We start from the raw sequence: 15,025 nt of genomic DNA, 5'->3' as shown, positions 1-15,025 counted from the left end.
TTCATCTTCTGAATAATAATAATAATAATAATAATAATAATAATAATAATAATAATAATAATAATAATAATAATAATAATAATAGAGTTTTCAAAGTCCCTGTGGTGGGCTTATTCCACATAATAATCATCTGATAATAATAATAATAATAATAATAATAATAATAATAATAATAATAATAATAATAATAATAATATGTAATAATAATAATATAATAATAATAATGAATTTCAAATCAATGGCCTCTGTGGTGGGCTTGTTCCCATGTATGAATAGGGTTCATCATCTGAATAATAATAATAATAATAATAATAATAATAATAATAATAATAATAATAATAATAATAATAATAATAAGTACCACATCCTGAAAACGCTTACAGAAACAGATTACTGCCTCAGGGAAGTTTCAAAGTCTAAACCGAAGATGCAGAACCATTGCATAACATTCTCCTGTATTCTGCGACTCCAGTGATCTCTTCAAGCTATGCATTACGTAACCAAATTAAAATCTAGTTTCGTTCTCACCTGGGAAACTGACGATCAGGTCTCCCACCGTCGGGTCAGGACCTGGTTTGGCAATGCCTTCGATAAAATCAGGTTGCCACTGGAATACAAAACGGGTTGTTAGCCTCGTTAAAAATGGTATGTGTATATATATATATATATATATATATATATATATATATATATATATATATATATATATAGGGGCCATATCTTTGCAATAATGATATATAATAATGTATAATAATACTCACATAATTATATAGTAAATGTTTACATTTAATAATGTGTTAAACTCACAATTATATAGTAAATGTAGTTTTACTATATTATTGTGATTTTAATACACATTATTTTCAAAATTGTGAATCTAATTAACTAATAATAATAATAATAATAATAATAATAATAATAATAATAATAATAATAATAATAATATACCCCAGTTTCATTCTTATTTTATAAGATATTTGCAAAATTAATTTAAGATATTTTTCCAGAAGAAGAAATTGTGTATATTGGGTTATTAGGTATTAGATTAATATGAAAAAATAACTATTATTTCTTGTTAAATGTTATCATATCCTGGATATATGAACTACGTAAAAAATGGTACTATATGGTTCAGTATTTCCGAGAAAATTAAATAAAAAATCATTGGGTTCGTTTATGCTATATTAAGATAGATTTAAAAAAAAAACTCAGTTTACATCAATTGAACTTGGATATTTTGGCATACATGTAATAGAATATAATTGAACCTACAATCTATTTTCTTAATCTGACAGTAAATATCCACAACTGATGTCATTTGAGCTTCTCTCTTGCCTCTGATTGGTCAGTGTATTTGACTTGGATGGTGTAATGAATAATCAATAAATAAAGTTAAAAAATTGAAATTCAAGTCCAGTAAAGGAATATCTTCAATGCGATTATTTTTCTTGTGTAATTATATTTATAACATAGGCTTAATAACATAGGTTTTAATAACACAGGCTTACTTTGAGATCTGGGTATTGATGACGGAAATTGAACCATTTGGAAACCGGGCGTAGTCTGCTGTCGCGCATGCGCCGCTTTGGAAGAGATTCTCGAAGCGTTCCAGTTCGTACCATCTTCCAAGATACTGGAAAGAAGAGAACGCAAAAAAGAAAACAATTTAGTAAAATATAAAATACCGTTTGCAGTTCACATCCTGTGGGCCAGATTTTCAAGCCAAGAAAAACCTGTATGAATTGAATATAGAATTTAGGCCAAAGGCCAAGCACTGGGACCTATGAGGTCATTCAGTGCTGAAACGGGAATTGACAGTAAAAGGTTTGAAAGGTGTAACAGGAGGAAAACCTCAAAGCACTATGAATCAATATTGTTAGGAGAGGGTGGAAAGTCAGATGGAAGAAAGAGAATATGAAAGGAGGTACAGTAAAAGGAGTGAAAAGGGTTGCAGGTAATGCCTACAGTGCACCACGTGAGGTGCACTGACAGCACTACCTCCCTACATGTCATGTCATGTAAAGAATTGTCTTCTGAAAGCTGACATTTCATGTCATGTAAAAGATTGCCTTCTGAAAGAGGACATGTCATGTCATATAAAGAATTGTCTTCTGAAAGCTGACATGTCATGTCATATAAAAGATTGCCTTCTGAAAGAAGACATGTCATGTCATATAAAGAATTGTCTTCTGAAAGCTGACATGTCTTGTCATATAAAAGTATTGTCTTCTGAAAGAGGACATGTTATGTCATATAAAAATTGTCTTCTGTGACATGTCATGTCATATAAAAGATTGCCTTCTGAAAGAAGACATGTCATGTCATATAAAGAATTGTCTTCTGAAAGCTGACATGTCATGTCATATAAAGTATTGTCTTCTGAAAGAGGACATGTCATGTCATATAAAGAATTGTCTTCTGAAAGAGGACATGTCATGCCATATTGTCTTCTGAAAGAAGACATGTCATGTCATATAAAGAACTGTCTTCTGAAAGAGGACATGTCATGTCATATAAAGAATTGTCTTCTGAAAGAGGACATGTCATGTCATATAAAAAATTGTCGTGAAATCTGAAATCATTTTAGATTTTAATTTCACGTATTTCAAGAGGTAATTGTCTTGTGTTGTATTCAGTACAAAGAGAAACCTCTTTTAGAAAAAACCTCTACTTTGAATTTTATATTTTTATATAGTTTTTTGAGTTATCGAAAAAAATATTTCCAACTTTTTCCTTAAGAAATGACTGTTTACAGAGAAAGTCAAATATACTTCTATATATTAATTTGATCGTGGGCTCTGTTTGGGGAAAGTATATATAATATATAAACTTAACAGATGGCTGGTTAATGAATATTAATGGATATTTTACATAAAAACTAACTGATAGGTATCATTAATATTATCTGAATTTTTAGTGTAATATTTTGTTTTGCACAATCTTAGAGAAATCACTCCTACTCACAGCATCATATCCTGCTGATCTCTCTCTCTCTCTCTCTCTCTCTCTCTCTCTCTCTCTCTCTCTCTCTCTCTCTCTCTCATTGCATCTGTACCTGTACTGTTATTTTATTTTGCTATAATCCCAGATATCATTCCTGCAGCAGTAGCATATCCCGAAGAACTGCTCTCTCTCTCTCTCTCTCTCTCTCTCTCTCTCTCTCTCTCTCTCTCTCTCTCTCTCTCTCTCTCTCTCTCTCTCTCAAGAAAACACAAACAACATCCGGTTCCTTACTGCCGTGACATTAAAATTGTGAACAACAGGAACATCGGGGCAAGGTCCTGTCCTCAGGAGGCTGGGGAATAGGATAAGTCCATCCAGTGCTTGAGTGATGAAAGTGCCCACCATGGAGAGGGCGCCGAGGAACGAGTTGACCAGCATCTTGGGACGACTTGACTTCTTTGTTTTTGCTGGTTTGTTGACCTCTGGCTGACCTTTGTTTGACCCTTGTTGGGGAATATGACCTGTGGGGGATATTTAGAAAGCTGATTGAGAATTGTGATTTCGTAGATATTAAGAAATACTTTGCAATTGATTTTTTGTAATTTTCTGGGCTGTTGACCTTTTTCGACCTCTGGTTGACCTTTTTTGACATTTGTTGGGGAACATGACCTGTGGGGGATGTTTAGAAAGCTGACTGAGAATTGTGGCTTCGTAAATATTGAAGAAATACTTTGCATTTGAATTTTTATAATTTTCTGGGCTGTTGACCTTGGTTAACCTGTTTTGACTTTTGGTTGACCTTTGTTGGGGAATATAACTTGTGGGGGATATTTAGAAAGTTTATTGGTCATTTTGACTTCGTAAATAATAAGGCAACACGTTTGAAATTGACATTTCCTTCAAGATTCTTCTCCTTTAAAAAACATAAAATAAAAATATTACAGAATTCTATAACCTTCCGTTCGGCTCGATGACGTCATTTGTTAACACGCTGATGAAATTCGTGAACGTAATAAGCAACGCTAATAAGCACTGTCATGTCCTTGATATGTAGAGAACACGCGATGCGGTTAGACGCAGCGTATATTGGGAACCATCATTCATACTCTCGCTTTCTGGATGTGTGTGTGTGTCTGTGTGTCACACACACACACACACACACACACACACACACACACACACACACACATATCACACACATATATATATATATATATATATATATATATATATATATATATATATATATATATATATATATATATATATATATATCACCACATCTCTGTTGACAGTAATAATAATAATAATAACAGTAATAATAATAATAATAATAATAATAATAATAATAATAATAATAATAATAATTTAAAACTTTATAGCTTCCTACCCCTGAATTCCATGGACAAAACCATGTTCTGAAAGAGAGAGAGAGAGAGAGAGAGAGTCAGTTTTTCTCTAATGTAAGCAAAGTTGCTGTACTGTATAAAAGCAATTAAATTTCTCCCTTGAGCTTTCAAGAAGAAATGGTACTTCATAAAAAAAATAACATCTTGTCCATTAAAATTGCTCCGGTAATTACTGAAAATTATATCAGCTGTTATTTTTTAAGGTTTAGATTTTTTATTATTTATCTAGTTTCTGAGACGGAAGTAGTATGTATGTATGTATGTATATATATATATATATATATATATATATATATATATATATATATATATATATATATATATATATATATATGCGTGTGTACTATTTTATGAAATGAAGTTTTACACGATAAACTTATTAGAATGTCATTTTGTATCAATGACTCTCTCTCTCTCTCTCTCTCTCTCTCTCTCTCTCTCTCTCTCTCTCTCTCACATCCACAAGCTTACAGAAGAATCAGAACAGTGAATAAATGCACAATTTCACACAAACACAACGTTTGTGCAGTTAATTCTTAGTGCAAATTTCAGCTTGTTTGACAATAATAATAATAATAATAATAATAATAATAATAATAATAATAATAACAAGGTCTCCCAAAGACAAACAAATCGTGATGCGTGTTGCTAAGGTCGACGCAGCCAGCGGAAAGCAGTCATCCCAGCAGCACTTCGTATAAAACTGGGGCGGCTGCAGGCTGTCGCTTGCGTAACGCCGTGATTGTGACGTTTCAGCCTCATCTGAGAGTAAACCGCCGGTCGCGCCGAAGCGGTGAAAACGTGCGGTTTACGAATGAATGAAAGGGGCTATTGCTACGTAGGGCGAAATTGCGTTAGCGATTGGATGTGCTCTTGAACGTGGCTTAAATTGGGGATGGATTATGATATCAATCGTAGATGAGTTTTAAATATGGGAATTATGGTCAAAATTTGTAGTAAACAGAAATAACGATTGACAATAATTTTTTCATATACTGACAGCGATTAAAAATGGTCCTGTTAAGAGATGTGTAAAACTTAATAGCCATTTTACATACTTGTAAAACTTTGTAAATATTCTTTTATCAATTATTGTAAATTCCATGTATGGCATATTGACAAATTATCAACAATTTAAATCACTCTCCTAAAACATAGTGAAAAACTACAGCTATGATTGAAAATGATAACTGATGAATATATATATATATATATATATATATATATATATATATATATATATATATATATATATATATATATATAACAACACATATATATATGCATAGCAATGTTTCAAATTTGAAAACATTCTAGATCCAGCCATCATTACTGAACTGATACATGACTGGAGCCCGGCCTTCTCTTCCTAAAGTGCTGTTTGATGTTCACGTTATACATTTTGCTAATGGATTCTGCCGTTGAGTGTCGTGGGGACCCACTCTCTACTGGAAGCCCAGGTTGTGGGGGCGGGGAGGGGGAGGGGTGGGGGGTAGAGGGCCAACTTTTTCTGCGGTCACAAAAACTCGTCCGCTGTATGGGACCTGACCTGCTATCATACGGTAGGGATTGGAGCTGTTCAATTCGGCTGGAGAGCGAAAACTTCTTGGGGAATGTTATGGAAACAATGAAATCTATTAAATAGTTCATTCATCTATGGAGATGTTTTCGTTCGAACGTTACGATATTTATTTTGACGTCTGGTAAATTAATGCTGAAGCATTTTTAATTATTTAGGGGCTGTTTGCCTTAGGTGTGACTAATATATTAACTCCGTTAAAGTTACTTAAAAAATTTGCTTGAATATATATATATATATATATATATATATATATATATATATATATATATATATATATATATATATATATATATATATATATATTATAATTCTTATAACCTAGTTTTATGAATCAATCATTATTTACCATTGCTGTTTTATATTTTTATTTGAGCTTGATATTCTTTCCAACATCCACATCGTTTGAATTTTATATCAGTATTGTTTCCCAACTGTAATTTAATCATTACTGACCGTAAATAACATTCGGATAGTTAAGTTGAAAGGGAGATTGTTCGTTTGTATGGAATTTCACTATAAAAAAAATATATTTAGTGGTCATAAATGATGAATAATGAACATTCCTGCTTGTTCACTATGTGAAGTTTACTTGAAAGCACCGACTGAAATGTGTTTGCTTTAATGCAAGCGTAAGTTTGCAGATAAATGACTTTCCTATTACTCAGAAGAGAACTCTCTCTTCCAAGGTGAATACTTTCTTTATATGCATAACAACACAGTAAGTAATCTCTCTCTCTCTCTCTCTCTCTCTCTCTCTCTCTGTCTAAACAGTTGATTTACTTTTTTAATAGTGTTCATTAGGTATATACAACTCTCATTAAAATAAGTAAAGACAGTCTCTCTCTCTCTCTCTCTCTCTCTCTCTCTCTCTCTCTCTCTCTCACCTCAGGCTGGTATTAATTAAGCAAACTACCTACACGCAGGTAAACACACACACAGGTAGCCCTTCCGTCCATCCGTTCATCTACCTGTGACTGTGTGAGTGTGTGTCTCCCTGGCTTTCTAACTCCTTAGGTACTTAAGGTAATCATGAACAGCTTTCTCTTCCCATAAGGAAGGGTCTCTCTCTCTCTCTCTCTCTCTCTCTCTCTCTCTCTCTCTCTCTCTCTCTCTCTCTCTCTCTCTCTCTGGGCCACACCTCTTTTTGTGCCCTCGGCTCCAGAGCATCTTGTCATTACAGAGAGAGAGAGAGAGAGAGAGAGAAAGTAGGCACAAATAGCTAAGCAACACACACACACACACACACACACACACACACACACACACACACACACACACACACACACACACACACACAGACCGTCTATCACAATCTTTTACAGAATGAAGAAAAGAGTGACTGGTCTCTCAGTCCATTCTGAAGCCACCCACTCTTAGGTAAGACTTAACAGACATGGAATTTGTCCACTGACAGAAATACAGAATTACACAGATTTCGGAATTTTACAGAAAAATCGAATACATTTTGAAGCATTTTTTTTTGTACTTAAGTTAGATTTGACACGATTTTTCTCGACTATTAAAGGTTGTACAAATAGTAGAAGTGAGTTGGATTTGAGAGAGAGAGAGAGAGAGCTGAATTAGCTTAGAATGAAACAACCACCCATGCAAGGTATAGCTATTACCTTACAGATAAGAAAATTAATTTAACTTCATTGAATTATTAGGAAAAACATATAACTGATTATGAAATTATGAATCAAAAGGTAACTAGAAAATGGATTATCTTATGTCTTATATCTTAAGTTTTAATCTAAATAGATCATTTATTGAAATGAATTCTAGTGAATTCTTCAAGAAAATAAGGCAAACAGAAGCTCTTGTCGTTGTAGGTAATTACCCTCGGAAAGAAATAAAGATAAATAAGTAAGCAAATGAATTATCTTAAGACTGAAGGAAAGACTTTTGACGTCTACAGAAAATAGTTCTGTCTAGAAGTGAAAGGTAGGATATTATCTCTGAGTTGCTGTCATTATAGCATATTATCTCAGAAAACTAGAGCCTGTAATTTGAATGATCTTTCACAGAATGACTTAGGAAATTGCAACCACTGTAACGAATATTCCTACATATTCTTATGAATAATTAATCGAATTCCTGCTAAGGTTGTGGAATTATACATCGAATATAAGTTAGAAAAAGTGTGATTGATAGCTACTTATGTCAGAAAATGAATATCTTTTCATAGAAGTATTTATATGAACACCACATTCTTTGGAAGCTTGAATTTCAGATCAATGGCCCGTGTGGGCTTGTTCCACATGAAGAAGGGTTTATATTCTGAATAATAATAATAATAATAATAATAATAATAATAATAATAATAATAATAATAATAATAATTTCTAATTACTGACCACCTCTTTTTGTATATCCTGTTACCTTCTGTTACTTCTTTCAAATGAACACCATATTCTTTGGAAGACTGAATATCAGGTCAATGGCCCCTGTAAGCTTATTCCATATCAACAGGGGTTCCATATGAATGAGGGCTCATCTTCTGAATAATAATAATAATAATAATAATAATAATAATAATAATAATAATAATAATAATAATAATAATAATAATGATATCGCAACACATTCACAGCAATTGTAGCCAGCAGAGAAAACAAACAAACGTGCAGAACAGGTTTATGTGGGGGAAGCACGAGAAATAAGTCGGGAAAACAACAATAACTTCGGAACAGGTGTTTTTACCTGGACAGTTCAGGATATTGAAATGGGAAAATTCAGGAGAAAGTGAAGGCTAGGGAAAATGAAGAATTAACGGACTTTCACCAATGAGGGGCGGATGATTACACACACACAGACATATTCATAGGCACACAAATACACACACACACACACACACACACACAAATGTACACAAACAAAAAATAATGCACTTCTGTAGGCAGCATTGCAAACGTCTTAATATTAATTAGGTTTGTAAAAAACAGAATTTTTAGTAATGTATAAAAATACAAGAATGGGCTGTATAATTAATCGCTATACGAATCTAACCCTTATACGATATATATATGTATAAAAATATTTTTTATTATATATATATATATATATATATATATATATATATATATATATATATATATATAATGTATATATTACATATAATTATATCGCCAATTTTATACTTTCATTAAAATCTCCCAGATTTCAACTCATTCTCAATTATGCCTTTTTATTCTTCATCAAATATTCAAATATTCTTTCTTTCTCTCTCGTTCTTACTCATATAATTCACTCACATACAATATTTGCCCTTATAATCTTTATTGATTTACTAATTAACCTGTATTTTAGATTTTTGCCCGAAATATATTGCTGTGATCACTACCTAGCATTGAAGTCTCCTATAAACAGTTAAGCCTTTTTTAAAGATCAATTAGGAGTCCCAGCCAGCAGTACGCTGTTGCAACTGAAACCTTGCAACTGAAACTCTCTCTCTCTCTCTCTCTCTCTCTCTCTCTCTCTCTCTCTCTCTCTCTCAAGTTCACACCCTTCCTTTCCTGATTCCTTGAAATAACATATGAGTCCCGATCACTTCATGTCATTATCCGTTCTATATGTCTGTCTGTCTTTTCTCGTTCAGTCTGTCTGTCCATGATGTAAACACTCACGCGCGCGCGCACACACACACACACACACACACACACACACACACACACAAACACATTCTTCAATTCATTCAGAATATATCATCCATCATGAATCAATTTCTTGCGCTTTTCATGACCTTAAATTGACGCAAATACCCAATTTGCAACTGCGTATCATCTCCACCCTCTCATTGTTATGCGATTCATTCACGTCACATACGCACGCATGCGCATTGAATGATAATATTGCTTCATTCGCCATGTCGTTCATGAAGTCATTTATTTTTCATATTCGTGAGCTGAAACCATAAGGAGTTTGTTTGGGTACATCTCTAGAGAGAATTTCAATAACAAAGATATTTAAGAGAGAGAGAGAGAGAGAGTTTCAACAACAGTGGCATTCAAGAGAGAGAGAGAGCAGAGAGAGAGAGAGTGAGAATTTCATCAACAGTGACATTCAAGAAAGAGAGAGAGAGAGAGAGAGAGAGAGGGAGAGAGAGAGAATTTCATCAACAGTGACATTCAAGAGAGAGAGAGAGAGAGAAAAGAGAGAGAATTTCAACAACAGTGGATTCAAGAGAGAGAGAGAGAGAGGTAGAGAGTTTCAGGAATATTGATATTTAAAAGAGAGGGAGCGAGAGAATTTACTAACATATTTATAAGAGAGAGAGAGAGAGAGAGAGAGAGAGAGAGAGAGAGACATTAGCAACAAAGATATTTTAGCTTAAATAATTAACACTGCTTCGACGTTATGTCAGGCATTAAAACAGTAAATTGTAATAACTTTATATTAATAGAATATTAAGTATAATAGAATATTAAATTGAACAGAACATTATTCACAATTCGAAAACGCCTTTTACTAGTGGGCTTAAACGTTTGGCCGATCGCTCACGCGAACGTTTTGGTACCTTTCAAATGTCACAACGTTTTCCACTGTTGTCCCAGAGATTCTTGGGCGAAAGATTTTTTTTTTTTTTTTTTGAGAGAGAGTTTTCCGTTACATACTCCCCCATACCGGGCTAGTGCTGTCAGTGCACCTCACGGGGTGCACTGTAGGCATTACTTAAGGTTCTTTGCAACCCCTTTCACTCCTTTTACTGTACCTCCTTTCATATTCTCTTATTTCCATCTTGCTATCCACCTTCTCCTAACAATAATTTTATAGTGCAACTGCTTTGAGATATTCCTCCTGTTACACCTTTCAGACAACCTACTCTCAATTTCCGTTTCAGCGCTGAATGACCTCATAGGTCCCAGTGATAGGCCTTTGGCCTAAATTCTATATTCTGTTCTGTTCTCTAACTAAAATGTGTCATTTTCTGCAACAAATGATTGTTTAGACTGATCTGATACCCAATTCACTTCAAATGGAAAGAGGTTTGTGGTAATTTTCTCTTGGTGTTAAAATCTGACGGAAGAATGCGGTTCTCAGAACCTTCCTAAGTTGCTATGTTTTATATGATTCTTATAGATATATAGATATAAACATAAGTTAGTTATTAGGTAATTCGTAGACAAAACGGTCATTCTAATATCTGTAAGTAACATCTGATACTGCTATATTCTAGGACAATTATTATTGTCAGATATATTATGATGAATGGGAGATTTTAAACACAAACATGTCAATTTCCTCACGAAAGTAAAGACTCAAAAAGCATTTATAATAAGATGTAATAAGATGTGATATATATATATATATATATATATATATATATATATATATATATATATATATATATATATATATATATAATATATAAAACACAAGTTTCAGGGTTTATTAGTACTTTGTGGAAATACGCCCCTAATTATGTCAGGTCAGCAACAATGAACTTAAAATATACAGTATATATATAGAATGATTTAAAGAACTTATCACTGCCTAGTTATAAAAATAGCTTTATATATATATATATATATATATATATATATATATATATATATATATATATATATATATATATATATATATATATAAACTTCAGTTTCAAACACAGACAAAAATCACAGTGCAGACACCTAGAATTAAAACGTGCGTGCGCTCACCTTGCAAAGACCGCTGGACAGATGTACACCTGAGCTCACGTTCACCGCTTATATACGCCAGACACAGGTACAGCCATTGAGAGAGAAAGAGAGACAGAGTTGCCACTTCGTCATTTCTCACAAATCTTCGCGTTTTCCTCATTTAACTTCGTGTTTAGGGTATATATATATATTTTTATCATAATCTGGGCTTTTGAAAGAGTTGTGTAATGGTTTGAATTAGAGGTAAAAGCAGTTCGTCATATAAATTAGAACGAACGGGTGTCTGTCATTGTGAATGACGTCATTCACTCGTTGGTCAGTTTACGTAAGTGGCAACTCACCCATCCTTCTTGCTCCACGAGACGCAAGGCCAAAAAACGCTATTTTACGAAACAGGACGAATCATTTGGGGAATGAAATTCTTCTCTACCGCCGCCACCCCCCCCCACCCCTACAACACCCCCAGAAAAAAACGAGTTTTCGCTTATTATATTTTTTGTTTATTTATCTTTTTTTTTAAGGTGTCTGGCGGTTACCTTGTCTGTCACGGCTGATTTTTTGTTTTGTTTTAGATATTATTTGTGATACTCTGTTTAATAAAACGTAAAAGATCAAATTCATTTCAGAAATTAATGAGATATCTGATATTTTTTTTTAAATGAAATATAAAAGGTTAAATTTACTTTTAAAAATAGATAATGAAAGGAATTTCTCCTCGATGGAAAAGTGACATTATATGATATTGTCTTCACGGGAATATAATCACGAGATTTTTTAAATCTCTGAAAAAATAATAATTATATTTTTACCTACTCTATATTGTTCATAAACGAATATAGTGACTTATATATAAATATAGATACAGATAGATAGATAGATAGATAGATAGATAGATAGATAGATAGACAGACTCACCAACTATCATAATTAAGCGAAGCAGAGAAAAACAAGTATTATGATAATAGGCAAGCCACAGAAAGGAAGAGAAAAGAGTGAAAGTAGCATGTAAATGAAAAGATGCTGTATGCAAATATGCTATAGAGTACGTGCACACACACACACACACACACACACACACATATATATATATGTGTGTGTATGTGTATATATATATATATATATATATATATATATATATATATATATATATATATATATATATATATATATACATACACATACACACCACAGTATTTGGAATTCTCTTACCTTCCCTCGTACTCTATATTTAAACCCATGATCTCCGGACTTGCATTTATACTTAAAAAAAAAAAAAAAAACTTAGAATCTTCCCCTACATTTCAGTACTCGTGTTTCATCTCTAGGCGAAATCCTGCCTATACTCTCTTGACAAATGTTTGCATACGCGCGCAGCACGCGCTCTGTTTTGAGTGTGTGTGTGTGTATAACGTGTATAACGTGTGTATGCAAATAGATACGCCAGGATATGTAATACGTCCGGCACAGCGAGAGTGAAAGTTAATAGCAAATCCTATTTAGGAAAACGATCACACAGATGTTGCAATGAAAAACGTAGGGTAATGAACGCACATGCTCACGGAAAAAGTACACTTTCTAGAGTATCTTTTCACGTAGAAGAAAAAAAATGACGCTAATTTTCTCATTATTTACATTTTTACACATATAATGATTTATTCATTTACCTTTTTTCTTTTCTGATAATTGATATTTTTTTAACATTTCTTATTGTCTTTAGTATAAATACCATTTTTTTAAGATTATATTTCAAGTTAGGGAATAGGGTTTGGCTTCTGAATAATAATAATAATAATAATAATAATAATAATAATAATAATAATAATAATAATAATAATAATAATAATAATAATCTACTGATTAGTCAGTGATAATCGCTACGAAGCTACGATAAACACATAAGAATTATTTTCGAAAATATAAAACTAGCATTCTTAATAATAATAATAATAATAATAATAATAATAATAATAATAATAATAATAATAATCTACTGATTAGTCAGTGATAATCGCTGCGAAGTTACGATAAACACATAAGAATTATTTTCGAAAATATAAAACTAGCATTCTTAATAATAATAATAATAATAATAATAATAATAATAATAATAATAATAATAATAATAATAATAATAATAATCAAGATTCTCTACCAAATAATCAGTAATACGGACCATGGAATTACCATTAAACACAAAAAGACTTATTCTTATTGAAAATATAAAAGTAGCATTCTTTACAAATAATAATAATAATAATAATAATAATAATAATAATAATAATAATAATAATAATAATAATAATAATACCTACCATTTAATCAGTAACAGGCAACATGGAATTATGATAAACACAAAAATTATACTTTTAAAACATAACCGTAGCATTCATAATAATAATAATAATAATAATAATAATAATAATAATAATAATAATAATAATAATAATAATAATAATAATAATAAAGTAAAATACGGAACATGAAATACCGATAAACACAAAAACTCTTTATTTTCGAAAACACAAAAGTAGAATTCTTCTCTTTCATCTGACCAGTCCCAGGGTCACCGAAGGAATTTGGTAATGATTCGTATCTCCGGATCCCGGATGGAATATTCCAACTGTGGCGCGCATCTCAGAAGTTGATTTTAGGAAGCGTCTGGGAATTTGACGATTGGTTTTGTTTTATTGATTTTCTCTATGTATTGGTTCATTCATAAATGGAAAAAATGTACACTTTTTTTCTACTGCGTGTCATGTCCTTTGTGTCATGGTTTAATTTATAATAATAATAATAATAATAATAATAATAATAATAATAATAATAATAATAATAATAATAATAATAATAATAATAATAATAATTATTATTATATTATTATTATTATTATTGTGAAAGACAAAATCTAAAAATATCCTGTGTTCCTTATTTTATATGACAAATTTTATATTTTATTTTTCATTTAAATTTTTATTATATTTTTATTTTAATTCCATTTCCATTTTCAGTTGGTGATCAATGGCAGAAGAGCAGAGTATCAACAAATTTATATATATATATATATATATATATATATATATATATATATATATATATATATATATATATATATATATATATATATATATATATATATATATATATATATATATATATATACATACAGTATATATATATATATATAAGTTTCTATCTCTTGAATTTCCTTTAAATTCACCAATATTCCAAAAGAAGTCGAAATAAAAGTGATGTTTTGTGAAATATCTTTTAAAATTAAAGATTGAATTAAAATTTAGTAGAACTTTAATTCCAATTAACTTTCACTTTTCATGGTTGATTCCGGTTCTGGGTCCAAGATATTTTAGAAAAACTCAGATACTAAACTCGAGTTCCTGTTCATAATTAAAAAGGTGTCATTAATAAAAAAAAAAGAGTAAAAAATGCACCGAAGT

At 31.4% G+C, this 15,025-nt stretch overlaps 2 protein-coding genes across 2 annotated transcripts in view; both read right to left on the bottom strand.

The window, feature by feature from the left end:
• LOC136831159 (apolipoprotein D-like) overlaps window positions 1-1,318 on the bottom strand; it is a 6,528-nt gene extending 5,210 nt beyond the window's left edge. The window contains exons 1-2 of the mRNA XM_067091115.1: window positions 1,247-1,318; window positions 529-607 (exon numbers count right to left, since the gene is read on the bottom strand). Coding sequence (XP_066947216.1) covers window positions 529-607; window positions 1,247-1,318 — 151 coding nt within the window. The remainder of the gene's footprint in view (window positions 1-528; window positions 608-1,246) is intronic.
• A 186-nt stretch (window positions 1,319-1,504) lies between these two features.
• LOC136831615 (apolipoprotein D-like) lies at window positions 1,505-11,641 on the bottom strand. The gene is made up of 3 exons (XM_067092244.1): window positions 11,592-11,641; window positions 3,235-3,464; window positions 1,505-1,633 (listed from the first exon to the last, which is right to left on the bottom strand). Exons 2-3 carry the CDS (start codon window positions 3,379-3,381, stop codon window positions 1,505-1,507), a joined length of 276 nt encoding a protein of 91 aa, XP_066948345.1. The 5' UTR covers window positions 3,382-3,464; window positions 11,592-11,641.
• Window positions 11,642-15,025: the final 3,384 nt, after the last annotated feature.

The sequence above is a fragment of the Macrobrachium rosenbergii genome, chromosome 48 (assembly GCF_040412425.1).
Source record: "Macrobrachium rosenbergii isolate ZJJX-2024 chromosome 48, ASM4041242v1, whole genome shotgun sequence".
Taxonomy (NCBI): Eukaryota; Metazoa; Arthropoda; class Malacostraca; order Decapoda; family Palaemonidae; genus Macrobrachium; species Macrobrachium rosenbergii.
Note: the sequence above shows the minus strand (reverse complement) of the source record. Positions and strands in the feature narration are given on the sequence as shown.

Excerpts from the sequence above, each read along its gene's own strand:
- LOC136831615 (XM_067092244.1), bottom strand. The coding sequence starts at position 3,381 with ATGCTGGTCAACTCGTTCCTCGGCGCCCTCTCCATGGTGGGCACTTTC. Across the intron at positions 1,634-3,234 it reads ACAATTTTAATGTCACGGCA|TATCTTGGAAGATGGTACGA; the intron begins GTAAGGAACCGG and ends TCTTCTTTCCAG.